We start from the raw sequence: 15,886 nt of genomic DNA, 5'->3' as shown, positions 1-15,886 counted from the left end.
AAATCAAGACTTCTAAATATCATGATCAAAATTTCATAGTCTTGACTAAGCTAAACTAAATGTGGCTGTTTTGCAGAAAAACATTACAACTCCAACTGCCACACAACAGTGGCATGGAGCACTCATATTCACTTTAGACTGGTTTAAACATGGATCTAACAATTCAGAACATATAACACAAATATAATTATGTATAACGTGCATTTGAGGTTACTATAACCCTCATTTGATAAATCTAGTCAAAATTTCTTCAAACTAAACAAGGTAATGCTAAGAAAGTAATGACCAGGCACCAGTTTAATTGGACAGTAAGAAGTGTTCCACCTGCAGTTGACCTCAACATGAGCATCCACGCCCATGTAGCATCATTAAAGGTACAAACCCAACTGTTTGTGCTGTAATAAACTGTACCACTTCCCTCACAAACTGCTGAATAAACACTCTTTTAATAAGCAGCCATCAGAATCCATCCATCACTTTCTAATGATGTACATCAAAAGCATGATGTCATTTCCTCCACTCAATGTCTACCAATGTCAAAATGCGTGTTTGTGAAGGTTCGGTTATACATTTTTTTAACTCAGTGATTAGATCTACTCTCTGGCTAAAATGTAACAGATGAACAGTTGCAGTCACTTATCATAGTCTTCAATTTAGGTTGGGGTCTCTTCCTGCGGCCATTCTCCACGTCTGCCCTACAGATGGGCCAGAACTAAAAGACGAAGATCTTCTCCACAGTTACTGAATGATGAAAATAAACTGCATAAGCCATGAAGGTAGGAATGTGAACAACAGCCACATCTTATGCTAGATTTCATAAAAAAAAAAAAAAAAAAAAAAAAAGTCAGAACAGAGCAGTCAGTCCAGAAACACTCTCTTCACAATTCTGCCTCTTTTGACACTTTGCTAGTTTATCATCTCCATTTTTCTCTAAGTACTGGCAAGCAACGTTCTGGCTCCCTGACTGTTCCCATGGTGACATGCCTATCAACGCCAGCCATGTGCAAACAGAGCAGCCTGAGCTAACAGTTTAGACTCTGCCTGCTTGTCTGTCTGTGAGCCTCCAGCAGCCGTATGCTGGCTGTCGGTGAAAAACGCCACTCCAGCCGGTGTCAGAGAAGACAAAGGGCACACTGGCAGGTCTCTATTTGAGTTGGCACCACTCCATGCACCAGTCCTGGAAAATATCTCTGGATCAATGGGGGGGTGGTGGTTGTGGGTTTGGTAACACACCGCAGATAAAAAGCATGGGGATCAGCCCCGCTTGTCGTCAGAGACACGGCAAAACATCAAGACAGGCCATGAAATCTTAGGAACAAAACCCGCGGTGAAGGCCCCAGCTTCCCACTGTGATTTACTGTAAAACACTGAGCAAACACATTGGCTAATAATGGGCACGGTTAAATCAGCCAATCTGTGTTCAAGAAAAATTGCTGGGAATGACAAATTGACAAGATCACAACTTTAAGTCCTAATCTTGAGCTAAACAGCAGCTAAATCAGCATCCCATTTAAGTGATAAGCTGACTGAAATCTAATATAGGATCAGTACCGTTCTCTAAAATGCCATAAACTAAAACACAAACACTTTATCAGTTGCAGTAGACTTTGCTCACATCACTTGTAAACCTAAAGGCCCATTAGGCAGAAAAGGTTATTGGTTCAAGGAAGTAAAAACCAAGTTTTGGAGGATAATGTTTCATGTTCTGTATCGTACCAGATGTTACTCTGTTCCCCAAATTTCCTGTTTTCCTCAACAGCATTAAGCACCAAAACCCAAATCAAATCAAATTCTGCAAAAATGTGCTGTATCCAAGCTCCATTCTGTGTCACATGCATTCTTGACCTACAGTTTAGATGTAGCTAGACAGGCATTTCTGTACACTGGCCAACACCGAGCCACATCCTCTGTTTAGACAAATATTCCGTCTCGGCTTCTCAGAATATGTTTGTTGCAAGCATGCCAGTTGATCTAGGCAGAGACTTGGGGCATGAGACCTGGTGGTAGTGGAAAAAAACAAAACAAAAACATATACAGTAAGAACAACCAACAGCTGGTTCTCATATCAGATTGAGGTAATAACGACATAGTCTGGACCCACTCATTTTTTGTTTTAAATGACGTGTGCCCAGAGATGATATTACACACACTCAGACTTACAGAGGGCTGTCAAAACCTTTTCATGGTATAGGTACTATAGGTACAAAATTGCATACAGGTGACTGTTTGAGCAGCTGTATAAAAAGTTCTTCCATTTTGTTTATCTGTGTGATAGCGACAAGGGTCAAAATGCAGTTTTCATACATAAAACATACTTTGCACATGGCAGCAGGAGGTAGCCATAATATTTATGTGTACATGGTCAGGTTGTGAAGAAAGCACACTGCAATGAGGGTAGTGATGCTTTTGTAATTACAGTGATGATTCAGAAGCTGAATCTGAGTCAACTTCTCCCAAGAGGTCTCTTTTGGCTTTGCAGTTACCCAGCTGGTAAATAACACTTCAAATAACTGCAGCCTAACGACTAGAGTACGAGCCCAGACTGATTAGTGTTCGTCATGGGGATTTTTCTAGTACGGCTGTTCTCCAATGTTGCATCACCTCTGTGTAGACCTGAAGAATGCACAACATCTGACTGGGCTTCCTGTAGCATCTAACAGGAAGCAGGTGAGAATGAGGTCAGCGGGTGACAAACCTAGGTGTCATTTCCATTTTGACACAGACACAGTTCTATTTCTACCAGGGGCAGCTGTGGCACAGGAAGTAGAGTAGGTCATCTCCTAACCAGAGGGTCGGCAGTTCGATTCTTGAATTTGCCAGTCCATGTTTCGAAGTGCGTTTCAATGCATAGAAAAGTGTTATGCAAGTACAAGTTTATTTACCAACAAGAGTTTCTTTATGCAAAGTGTTTCGGGCATTAAAAAAAAAAAAAATCACTATCAAATATGGTTTCAGCGGAGCCTCCGACCTGTCCAGGGTGGACCCCGCCTCTCACCCAAAGTCAGCTGGGATTGGCTCCAGCCCCCCTGTGACCACATTCAAGATAAGCAGTATAGAAAACAGTTGGATCGAATGTCCACTGCTCTGCTCCTAACAATATGTAGGTAATTATTAGTGGGGGGTTGACCTAAATTGTGCTTGGAGTGCAGAAAACATTAATCAGCAAGGCTTATAATACCTGAGTACTATCAAGGTGCTAAAAAGCTTTGCAGGAGACAACCAAGAAATAAATCTACAGGTTCCTGCAGAGGCCTGGAGTGAATATTATGCTACTACTCATGAAAGCCTCTTCAAGCAGCCTTTAGACACATAATGAGGCAGTTCATGTAAAAAAAAAAAAAAGCTACATTTTTACGAGAAGCTTCACATAACCTTGAAGTTGTGATGAACCAGGGCTACTGCTGCTGGTCTACCTCACCTTCAAGACCACTGCTGCTTTACTGGGGCTCCTGCTGCAGCTAACGCAGCAGGAACCAAGGAGAGGAGCCTTAATTTGATCAGGCTATGGAAAGGAGCTGGCGTATACTAGACAAACATATTTAGTCATTTATTATTATTAGTCATTTTAAGAAATGTTGGAGTTTAATAATTCAAAAATACCGCTCAGAGTTGGTGTTCTTATTTCTATATAGCTATTGATGCAAAAGCCACGATGATAGTGAAAGTGTAGAATATACAAAGACACTGGGTGTTTGAAAAGCTAGACCTACAGTAAGGGAGAACTCAGCTAGATGTGAAAGTGGCAGATCTACTCTAATCCAGTCTGCAAAAAAAGCTGAATAGTCATGTCAGATTTCTTCCTGCAAGTTACTTCATGCACTATGTGATAGTTTTTTTACCCTCATTAGTGCCAACACAGCAAAAAGCAATTTAATCTTGGCCAAATATTACATACATCACATCAGTACTCGTGTCCCTTAAGCCCCATGATACAGTAGAACTGACTGTTGGAAAAAAATACTGAAGTCCAGTCAAAAGAAACAAGTGAAGGAGAGTTTCAAAATAGAAGCTGTAGTTGAAGCTGCTTTGTAGAAATCCACTAAAGACCCACTTTCCTCCAGGAAACTAGGAAATACTTCAGATCAAACACTGACATTCAACTAACAGTGAGGCTTTTCAAGCTTGATGCCCTCAGGTAGCACGTTAGTTTTCTAGTCATTTATCATTGGCAAGAATTAGGTGTTTCATTCTTTCTTCTTCCTAAGTTTTGGCTCTCAAACTGCATTACTCAGCAGCAGCCCACAGACAAAATACAATGAGCAGAAACGGAAAACAAGACGATGGGTTAAAAGGTTGAGGCAGAGTGGGAAACAGCTTGGTCTGGCTTGATCTCAGACTAGTTTTCAAGTCTGGGGCGTATGGAGTGGAACTTGGCGTGGCTCCTACCTGGAGAATGTATTCCTGGCATAGTGCATAATACTGTCAAAGTCATAGATTTCTCCCAAAGAGTCCACCTCTCCTGGCTCCATCTTCAAAAAGTTATATTCCTGTCCTGTGAAAGCAAAAGAGTAAAAGCACGGCTTATATGACACAGTCATTTTGTGATACAGTTTTTCCTGCATATACAAATGTGTGACTTTTATTATTTTTTCTCTCTCTGCATCTCTTCAACATCATTGCTGAGGAACTGCTGAGAGTCCTGTGTTTGTACCTGGCTGAATGTTGTCTCTGATAATGCTGACGTGATCATCTCGATCGGGCCGGGTGTGTTCGTGCCAGAAGCCAATCACATGACCCAACTCATGCACCACAATGCCAAATTTGTCACAGTTTTTCCCAATGGATATTGCCTGTGGGCCCCCTCCACGGCGACCCACATAGGAACAGCACCTATGAATCAGCAGCAAACACAGAGAGACAGTGTTAACAAAACCAAATTATAGTGACTAGACTTTATGTTTTAGTAAATGAAAAAACTAACAAGCAAGTGGAAACTACAGAGGGACACCAAAAAAAGTAATGTTTCCCAAGGGAGCAAAAGGAGAAATGCGTCTCTGGCTCTAGATCATCTACAACCTCCTATGTATCAACATGCTCTGTACATATATTACAAGGCTTGTAATGAGAACATTATCTTAACAACCTCTCGTTTGTTTTATAGGAGAATCGTACAGAGCGACCCGTCATCCACACATACAGGAGTGACATTCATTCATCCTTCTGCCAGTACAAACGCAGAGAGTGATGGCAGAAGCTGGCTAGCTACAGTGCTAAATCTCAACATGACATGAAAGGTTCAGTGTGGGAGTCAGCAGCATACCCACACACACACACACACACACACACACACACACACACACACACACACAGACGGCCCTGTGGGCCAGACAGCCGCTCTCTAATTACTGCAGCCCAGCCAGGCTCTCCTGAGACACGCCTTGAACTTTGCACAGGACAGATGGGGGTCTGCTGAATATGCAGCAAAGTCAAGCGTTCCCACCGCTAACCACTGCTGCCTGCGTAGCTAATGTCATCCCCGATGCCCCAGAGGTAAGTTACCAGGCTAAAAATGGCTATCAACAGTTGGCTGGAAAACAGTTTTATGACCCGCATCCGCTTTCTGTTAAACTGTTTGTATTAAATGATACATAGATATACACTGTATGTAATGACATAATGTTTCCAGCTTTTGGTCTAAATTTGTGTGCAGTTAAAACATGGGAACAGTTTAGGTTTGTGTGTCCCCCTGGGAACCTCTCTAAGACTTATCCTAAGAGCTCTGGCCTCTTTTTTTCTCAAAATCACCAATTAATAGGGTGCGCTACTTTGTGCTCCCAACGGCACCAAGTGTTTCATTTTAAAAATATTTCCTTATTAAACAAAAGAGCTCTGCACATCCAAACATGTTGTCACCAGTCGCTTAGCAACAACGAGCCACAACCAGCACTTCCCCTTAGTATCTGTTAAAGGAGAAATGCTGAGTGGACACCGAGCCTAACATCAGTGGAGTACAGGAAACAGGGTTATGAAGAGGCTGAGGAAGTCTCTCCCCTGGGTGCACACCAGGTATGACACAAGTACTGAGCGACTGATGCAGTGTGACAAGTCACAGGAAACATTTGTGGCCAATGAATGCCTGTATCTTTCAGGACTGGCAGGGGGCTGAAATAACAACTCTCACTGTGAACAGAGAGGATGAACAATAGAGAAAGGCTGCTGAGAAGGAGGCAAGGCAAAGTACTTAGGCACAAAAAAAATTAACTGTGGATAACACAGGCTCAACAGGGGCTGACCACTGTTCAGTTCCTTCATGTGGGGAGCTAAAAAACCCCACTGACTCACCCACATGGTCGATAGGTGAAGACAATATAGCTGTCCTCCAGCGTCCGCTCTATAAAGGTCACACAGGTGTGCTTCTCCCAGTGCCGCATGGCTTGGCGAAATATAGCCCGCTGGCTGCCTGAATAGGATGACAGAGAAGGGGAGGTCAGTGGAGCTGACAAAAAACACTCACCCACACACCATTATTATTTTCTAAAAAAAAAAAAAAGAAGAAGATGAATAGAAAAGTGGGAAACTGGCAACTACCTGAAGATGTTCCAGTTGGATAGAGATTTACTAGAAATAAAGTCACGCCATGGTGAAAGATAACCATTTCACCTTGTTAACCATCATAATCTTCCCATTAAAAAAATTATAAAATTTTTTAATTTTAAAATATTTTTCTTAATTATACTGTGAGTATATATCAAAAATCACACTAACCAGTTTGCACCGAACAGTGACCCAGCATACCTCACATCAAATAAAGTTTTTTTAAGCGTCACAACTGACGTTAAAGCAACGCATTTCTTTATGCCTTCTTTATTCATTTTGAGGAATTAAAAACTGCTCTCAGTTAAAGATGTTGACTCAGCACTTTTTTTCCATCTTTCAACTGGAAATATGGTCAATCAAAAAAGCTAAACACCATCGACATGTTGTAATTTTAACCATGCCTAGACATAATGTTTTATAGCTTTGAGAATTTGTGGCCATTAAAGGGCATATTTTTTAACTATGATGCTACATTACATAATAAACATAAGTGACTTTCAGTAAGACTTTCCACATAAGTGGACGATCAGTAAATCATTGTTACTTACCAGTAAAGTTACCACTGATGACATAGGGAATAACACCTTCAGGCCAAACACGCTCAGCTCTGGAAGTGGCAGCCCTTTTCCTGCGGTGTGAATCTTGCCTATTTTGGCGATTCTGATTGGTTGATCCTGAGGATTTAAAATCAAGACAACATAAAGACAATAACATTAATTGTTCAGTATGTTTTTGGTCTGACAGAGAAGGTTTTTCTCCAACATTCTTATAAAGAGATAACATGCTCTACCCCTGGATAGTCCCATGATGTCAAATGAGGACATTATTCAAGGTCTGATGCCATTCAAACCTAATTTCTATTTCTCATTTAAGAAATTACATTTACTTTTTCAGACATTGTTCAAATAAAAGCCTTCTTCTTATTTTGCATAAATCGTTTTTATTGAAGCTGAATTCTTTCTTCTTCCAAATTAATATAACAATTTTAATGTCACTCAACACACAAAAATTCAAAGTAACTAGGCTGCCGGAATGAGAAACATCCGTATGTGAATCACATACCTACTATACTCCGCTATACCGCAGAAGAGCAAACAAAGAGAAAAACGCATGTGGAATCAAACATTTGAACCTATTTTACAAGAAACATCTGAAGAGTCAAAAAAAGAGTCAGCTGTAAGTGTGCATCTTAAACATTAAAAATAGCAGCAGGCACAGACGGTGTTGTTACACTGCAGTTGATTTAGAAAATGACAGAGCTTTGTTGCAAAAGAATGGAAATGTTTTATCCATTTAAGGAATTATTCTGGTTTTTACATCATTAGGACAATAATTTAATGGAAAGAAAAGGCATCACAATGGTGTGCTCCTATTATGTAAAACAATTCATTAACCTTTATCCATTGTGAATTGAATGCAGTTGTAGAAACAGTAGTCTGAGGATTTCAGGCACAACTTCACCTGCTTCAGTGGCATAAAGAAAAGGAAGAGAGTCGAAACTCCAGTAACTCTTCGATGATTCCAGTGAAACTGTTCTTCAAAATACAAGTACTGCTGTGGAAACACCTGGTTTCAGCACATCCTGTACAATGTTTGTTGTTCCCTAACGATACTTGAAGATACAAGTCTTCATCTTTGATTAACGCACAAGCCACAGATTGGAATTTGCTGGAACAATGTGCTCTGTTGAATATCAGCCTGCAGGGGTAAATCTTGGCAGCCTGGTGAGATCAATTAGCACATTCACTTGTGCATGTGCTGAGGGAAAGTCTGATAACAGCCAAATCTGCTTAGTTAGCTGATAAGAAAGGCTGCTGGGGAGACAAAACTTGGGGATGATGTGTTAATTCCAATTATATCATTAAATCTACCATCTTCATTCATATTTATACAAGGAAGGTTCTTTCGGGTCATAAGGTTTTATCACTTGCTAATCTGACTGTATTATTTATATAACCCTGTCACCACTGTTTGATGGATGTAGGGCATGCAGGATCATAGTCCAGGGAGACATGGTGACAGGCTGAACTTGTGTTTAGTCTGTCACCCGTAGTTAACCACAGTCAACCAATACAAATCACAGAAATAAAACACATAACTTACAGTGGTGTCATCATAGAAAATTGCAATGCAATATTAAGTCCATCAGTCCTTGTTAACCCTATAGAGCCATTCGTATCATATTTGATACGCAAGTTTCTGAGCAGATAGAAATCGCCAAAAATGCCCCATGTATCAAATGTAATACCAAACAAAATAAAAATATTCTACATAATATGGCACATTTATTCCTATATGCCTGGATGGTCTGTCTATGCATGAATGGCAAATAAAAATCTTGAATCTTAGATTTTGAATTTTCTTTTGGATTTTGTTAAAAGGTTTAATAAACATCTCATGGCCGAAAAATTGGACTGTTCTGGCTAGTTTTTGATGTGTTGGGCTTTACAGGGTTAAGTATGAATACAATAGCAGCTGGACCTATGACATATTTAAAAGCCCAGCAGCTGCTGGAACAAATGATCTCAAGCATCTACTTGATTTGGCTCTCGTAGTGAAAGTAAACCTGTTTCCAGATGACAGAAGTCGAAACTCTGCATGAGGAGGGTGATGAGTGTCTGCCAGGGCAGCCTTTGCTCTCCGAGTGGCTCTGACTTGATACGCATGGCCATGATCACTTAAGTTAACGCCAATGATCTTTTGGCAAAGTTTAACAGTATTTCCCAGCCTATTTTTATTAACCATGCTGATGTTGCCAAAACCAACAGGACATTGCCAGAGTCAAACTGACTCAGGATGAGTAAAATATTCTCAAGAGTGATCTTTCAACATTAAAACCCCTCAGCCTTGACCTTTTTGTATATGGGAACAGTGTTGACATCAAAGGTCAGTTTGTCATCTAGGATAGTTCACAAGTATCTACCCTGGAATTATCTAGACGCTTCCCAGAGAAGTTGTATGTGAGAACACAGATGTTTGAGTCAGTCGACCTGGACATTAAGCGGACTTTGCCAGCTCCCTAGTACAAAGGCCATGTAATGTCCAAGTGAGCTGGAGTGAGCCCATGTAGGAAAACCGCAGCATATAGTCCGGAGTATTCACACAGGGCTAGTGCACATGTTGATGACCTTCTATCATGTGACCTGTGTGAAACCGGAAGAATACAAAGATCCGATGGGGAAGAAAAGTGGTCATTTACAGTGAAGATGCCAACTAAAATATCTAACTGGAGACATGGAGAGATTCGGGAACTTGTGTTGCTAAGAGCCGGCACCTGAATCGTTAGACAACTGTAAGGTACGGCAAGAGTCTCGGTTGTTTCCGATCAAGAAAAGGACAACACTGTATAAGAATCATCAGGACAAATAAATATGAGCCACACTTGTGAAAGGTCATCCAATATACAATATATACTGAAGTGAAACTGTGTAGCCTGAGGACAATACATGGAGAAAAACAATACTGTGAAGAAATATTGAGCCCGTGTTTGATACAGTCTTATGCAATACCATTACTTGGATAGTATTTTTCATTTTGAACACTGGGGGAGTATTTCCACTACACAACAGTTAGATGGGCTGTTACTAACATGCTCCAATGGATGAACTGTTATTCAGATATGAGTGTGTCTGCCTCTGTTTTAGTTCTGCGTCACGAGTCTCCTCATAACCCCCCCTGCATCCGAGGTTGTTATTTCATCTCAAATCCAATCTTAACCAGTGGATGCTTCTAGACCAGTTGAGATGTCATTTTAATCCTGCAAAAAGCTTCTTTTTTTCTCGATATGCTCATTAACTCAAGAAAAAGGCAGCAAACCAACATCATCCAAGCACAAACAGCAACATGCACATACTTGTCAGTTCATGCTCACTGTAGTTTATAGGTCTTCTAAGCCTATCAGTCATTGCTGACTCACAGCTGTTGCTTAAACACTGCTTCTCATTTTAAGATCAACATTTAACCCGGCAAAGCCCAGTAATTACTGTTGAACATGGCAATAAATGTTTAAAGAGCTCATGAAAAACCCAGTACTGGACAGGTGCTGCTGACTCTCAGCTGGAGAGGTCCAGAGTGGGCTGATAAATGTTACGAGTGTAACATGCCCGTGTATATAATTCTTCCAAAATGAGTAACAAAATGTGGAAACTATATTAATTTCAAGTATTTTGGTTCAATTTTATCTACAGTCAGAATCACTTGCCTCAGTGCTCTAAAGAGGAAATTTCACCTCAAGTTGTAATCTTTGAAGTAGTGGTTATTACCTGTATCTGTGTGATTAACAGTCTGGATGGTTCTCTGAGCCAAATCTATTATTCTGTCCACTTTAAACAATCGCAGGTCCTCCTCATCCAGAGCAATGTCTCCCAGAAAGGCAGCTGAAACAGACAAACAGAGATGGCGCTTGTCAGATTATATATAAAGCAATTCCACAATATGGAACATCCGTTTGCACCACCCACTAGCCTCAAGCTTTTCCTGCTGTTCAGAAAGAGTAGGCTGTGTTTAGGCCCAGTTAAAGCACTTAAAGTAAGCAGCACACTGCACCTGGCTTGTGAAGGTTCATGCAATGAAGAGAGAGTATGAACTCAGAGACCTGACAGCTGACATGATTAACAGGGCCAAGTTCAGTCCAGATGTTACCAGACAACATCTCATACCATATACTGCAGTGTCCTTGGATAGTAAATGAGAGCTATGAGATATGATACAGTGACACACTGACACTGCCTCGATGGAGTAATATGGGGCACCTTGAACAAGTAATAGGCCTTTAATGAGGCCAAGGAGATGGAAAAATAACCAAACACTCCCACTTTATGAGGAATGTGCTTTATGGGATTCCTTACTAAATGCCCTATTTCTGTGGAGCTGGGAATCCTCTCTGCAGAGACAGTGTGCACAGTTTTACAGGCTTTTAACACCCGCACATTTCCAAAATTTATGGCCTGGCTTTTACACAGGAGTTGGGAGAACAGGGGGTTGGGGGGACACTGTAATCCAAATCTGAAGAGGAGATGGCAATGAGAAGGGAAGAGAAGGAAAGACTGCGGGAAGGCATACCCCCTCGGCCCACACCGCAACTCTAAATAGTGAAGGCAGATGTAGAGCAGAAAGAAAATGAAAGCCTACTGGATGTGTGTTTGGAGGTTAGTGTGGTGGAGGGAAGAACAACCTCGAGGGATAAGAAGCTGGGAGAACCACTACACTGTAGAGATAATGTGAGTCGCAGCAGTTGTGTTTGTCATAACTGTGACTCTGTAGTTGTTCAGCGTCTCATCCTGATACAAGCTACCTTCACTGTGAGATAATCAAGAAAGTTCATTATCTCGAGGTGTTTTTAAAGCAGCTTTTTAAGGCTTTCCATCCCTTATTTTCCAGACAGTAAAAACATCCACAGAGACTTTATCCCTTGTGCTTGTAGAAACGTTTGACAGAGGCCTGAGACAAGAGAGAAAGGCATAAAAAGCACAATGGAAACAAAGGCAAAAACTGTTGGCTTACTTCCTTATTCACCAGAGGAGTATTATTGAATAAATCTGGAGCTGGATCTGATGGATGCAAGCCAGTCTTTCACACTGCAGGTCATAGAGGATGCACAGTGATTATGACTGTTTCAGATTAGAGGCTAATGACAGCAATAAGGAAAGGTGTAGATCACTGCTGGCGAGACAGGGCATGCGCAGAGGACAGGTTTAAATTCCAGAGGTCAAAGGGACCCTCCAATTTGTGCTCACGCCAACAAATCCCTGAGACGCAAACCAGGCTATTCACTATTTGCACTCATACTGACAGCCACTGCCAAAAACACCACTGATAAGGGAAAGCTACCGGATGCTATGCAGTATAGGACAAATAGAAAAGGACATTTTTCTCCTTTATCTTCACATTTTTATTTGTTTCCTAGAACTGGCTGAGGGCTGCAAAGAACAGGCAGTGCTTGAACACTTTATTCCAAGTTGCTGTCATATGAGGCCATAAGCACTGGCAGAAAGTATTCATAACAATTCTATGAAATTCTTCACTCCACATTGACTGAGAAAGACTAAACAGCAATCAGATGACATTTCATTTCACTTGTAATGTCAATTTGCACTATATTAGCAGTGTTATGTGCAGGCCGTGACCAAATAACAAGGTGCAGACTTTCTCCCATCCCCCTGAGGTTCACAGAGGGCTGTGCTCTCTGCCCATCAGTCCCAATCATCCACCACGGTGCTGGAGACAGGCCTGTTAATCCGCAGTGTCATTGTTCTCAGACAACAGTGGAGACTGAAGTGAGCAAATGCATGGCCCTGCAGCATCAGGACTCATTTCCTTGGGCACAACAGTCACCCTAGAGGCACTGTGGCAGGTTTATGGAAAGACTTTCAGGGATTGTGAATTAATCCCCTTGTCTCCTGGCTTTAATTATCCACAGATACATTAGTTTTAACAATCTTTTATACACAGCTCTGGGCTAGGATTGAGGACAGGCTGCAGAGAAAGGCGATAAATACATCTAGATACAGGACAGAGCACTGTAATATAGAGTACAAACATGGAGAGACTGGTGTGCTGTTGTATAGATTAAAGCCCAGTGAATGTGGCAGATGGCAAGTGATCACCACAGAGTACAGTGCTGCATCTCTTTCCAAACATTATTCATTACCTAAATGACAGCAGCTGCAGCGATAATACCAATATCAATGCAGAATAGTTAGGAAATAGTAGTAGGATTTTTCACTTGCTGTTCTAGAAAAAAGGCAATTCAGTTTAAGTGCAACTATTGGGTGTATATTACACAACTTAATGAGACTAAAGAGGATATATGACCTTTGACGAAATGTTGGACTGAACAAATTTGATGTGATAAAGTCCCCTGTCACTGAATTTTTTTTTAAACTTAATCTGAACCAACATAATCCCTCTTATCTCAGACTGCCCCCCCCCATCAATCATCATATCCAGTCACATTATACATATCTCAATCAAATTAATCACCATTGAGTTTAAAGGCCTTGCTTCAACCTCTGCAGTATCAAATATTCCCACAAATCTCCTTCTGTGAACACCAGACTGCAACATCTACCAATGAAACCAGCACAAACATCAACAGTAAGCCTATAGAGACACAAGCACCAGCATGTACAGTATTTTAGGCCAGCATCACTGCGAGATCACAGTTTATTCCTCGCTGTGCTTATAGAAATGTTTAGACAGCCTTTGTCCATACAAGACCTAATGATGAGGAATGAGAAAGCCTGGCCAATATGTGAACCTGGAATGCATCACAATACCTTGGCACCGCCTTTCACAGCCTGTGTTTGGTAACAAACGCAGCATTTGAATTCCAATAGAAGCCAGTAGTGTATTGCATTAAGTTGATTACCATCAGATGACAGTGTAAGTATCAGTTTTCAAGTTTCATTCTGTACCGGCCCTTTCTGCCAAATGCTAGCCATCATAGCCATTGTCCCTCCAGATGCTGCAGAGAAAAGGAGGAAAAGCAGCAAAGCATGCACAACATGAATATTGAGGCAAACTGTCTCTAAGAAAGAAAAAAAACAGCTTAATCCTAACTAAGGAATGATGCAGGCCTGTTGTCAAGTAGCCTTTCTCATCTATAAAAACACCAGCTGTTATTTCTACCGCAAATACTTTCCTCAACATTTCCTAACATGGCAACTTGAGCCCAAGGCAGAAGAGGAGAAACAGTCATTTCAAAAAGGTAAGTAAGGTATAATTAGATGAGAGGTTCAGGTGAAGTCAAGCTGCAGCCTGAGATTTGAGTAATTCTTTTCCAATAAAAGTCTGAGGTCTCATCAGACACATCTTAAACCTAGACCTAGTTACTGTCACCACACTGCAGTTTCAATCTTATTGACAAAATGTGAGCGGTTTTGGCTGCAAAGGGCACACAGTTAGAGACTGCCTCCCCTTTAACATTTCACACGCCATCAAACCCATTAGCAGACTGCATTTCCCAGCCACTGATTACTGATATACCCTACTGGCAGTCAAACCTCTCTAATGACTGATCAGCTCACATTTGTCTCTTTTAATGTCAATGATACGCCGTATTTGAGCTCCTTACCTAGATGAATAATTCAGCACCACGCTGCAGGGATTTTAACATTTGACTAAACTTATTTTGACCAACCAGCCTTCATATTTCTGGCTTAGACAGCAGACTAGCACATACTCACACGGTCTGGTCTGAGGAAAGAGCAGGTTTTTTTCAGAACAGATGTCCAAAGCAAAGTTTAAATTGGTGTATGGGTGAGCTATATTTAAGTCTAAATGAACTCTCAACATTTTCCATAAAGAATAGCTATGTGCAGCTTATGAAAACACTACAGGTGGAGGGAACAAACAAACTATTCTTCCAGATGAACAGCAGCCTAGCACAGATGAATTATATAAAACAAACAAGCAAACTGAATAATGGAAAACGGACTGCTCATTACTCTAGGCTAGTTGGGCATCCTTTGAGCCTTTTAAATGAGCTCTACCAAAGCATTTGTTGTTTCCTAGGTTCCACAGTCAGACTTGGTATTAACGTAAGATTAGTTATTACTTAGGCTCTGACGACAAACATATTGTTCCAACTACTGCACCAAGAGCGTGCCAATAGATCAGCTCCCTAATCACCTGAACCCCGCAGAACATTAAAAAAAAAAAAAAAAAAAAAACACCCAGTGTGAGCTCAGCCATACAGTTCGCATTCCATGATAAAAGAAAAGCATGTGCTTAAGTGTTGCTGGAAGGCCCAGCCGTGAAGTTCAACAGGCCGACCCATCGCGTTGCCAGAGGAGGACTGAGATGCAGTTGGATGAGTGTCATCTGTTTTGAACTGCCATTTTCACTCAGATGAACAAAACCCTAAGATACAAATAAAACCATACTCTCTCAGTGCGTGAAAGAAGGCAATTCACAAAAAAAAACAAAAAAAAACAGCCAATTTAAATTTAATGGCAACGATTCATGTTGATGTTTATGTAGAAGATTGTTTTACATCTTAGGTTCGTATAATAAATCTCTAATGCCATCTAATGAATAACTATAAAGTTGTGTTTTACAGTGGCTTTTCAGAGGCCCCTAACATGAAGTGAGTGACATTTCAGTGAATAAAAACAAAACTTCTGGAAAAATAAAACCATTGAAACATAACAATACAGCTGTTGTATTTTAAGTGATCAAATCAAAAGCAAGGCCTGACACAGAGTGATAAGCAGAATGGCATTAGTCTCCGCTGACAGCAACACATTCTTCACCGAGCCCACTCATGAACGGCCTGCACTCACATCACCTGGGCCGGTGTGGCACAGTGCCCTTAACCTTCCAGCCGTGCTTTCCTTTGGCACAGGGT

The 15,886-nt window shown here is 41.0% G+C and overlaps 1 protein-coding gene across 1 annotated transcript in view; it reads right to left on the bottom strand.

Annotated features, from left to right (window-relative positions):
• Nucleotides 1-15,886, bottom strand: part of bmp1a (bone morphogenetic protein 1a) — a 31,905-nt gene that overhangs the window by 13,261 nt on the left and 2,758 nt on the right. The window contains exons 2-6 of the mRNA XM_020594496.1: nt 10,800-10,913; nt 7,086-7,211; nt 6,283-6,400; nt 4,652-4,830; nt 4,387-4,492 (exon numbers count right to left, since the gene is read on the bottom strand). Coding sequence (XP_020450152.1) covers nt 4,387-4,492; nt 4,652-4,830; nt 6,283-6,400; nt 7,086-7,211; nt 10,800-10,913 — 643 coding nt within the window. The remainder of the gene's footprint in view (nt 1-4,386; nt 4,493-4,651; nt 4,831-6,282; nt 6,401-7,085; nt 7,212-10,799; nt 10,914-15,886) is intronic.

The sequence above is a fragment of the Monopterus albus genome, unplaced genomic scaffold (assembly GCF_001952655.1).
Source record: "Monopterus albus unplaced genomic scaffold, M_albus_1.0 scaffold23.1, whole genome shotgun sequence".
Lineage (NCBI taxonomy): Eukaryota > Metazoa > Chordata > Actinopteri > Synbranchiformes > Synbranchidae > Monopterus > Monopterus albus.
Note: the sequence above shows the minus strand (reverse complement) of the source record. Positions and strands in the feature narration are given on the sequence as shown.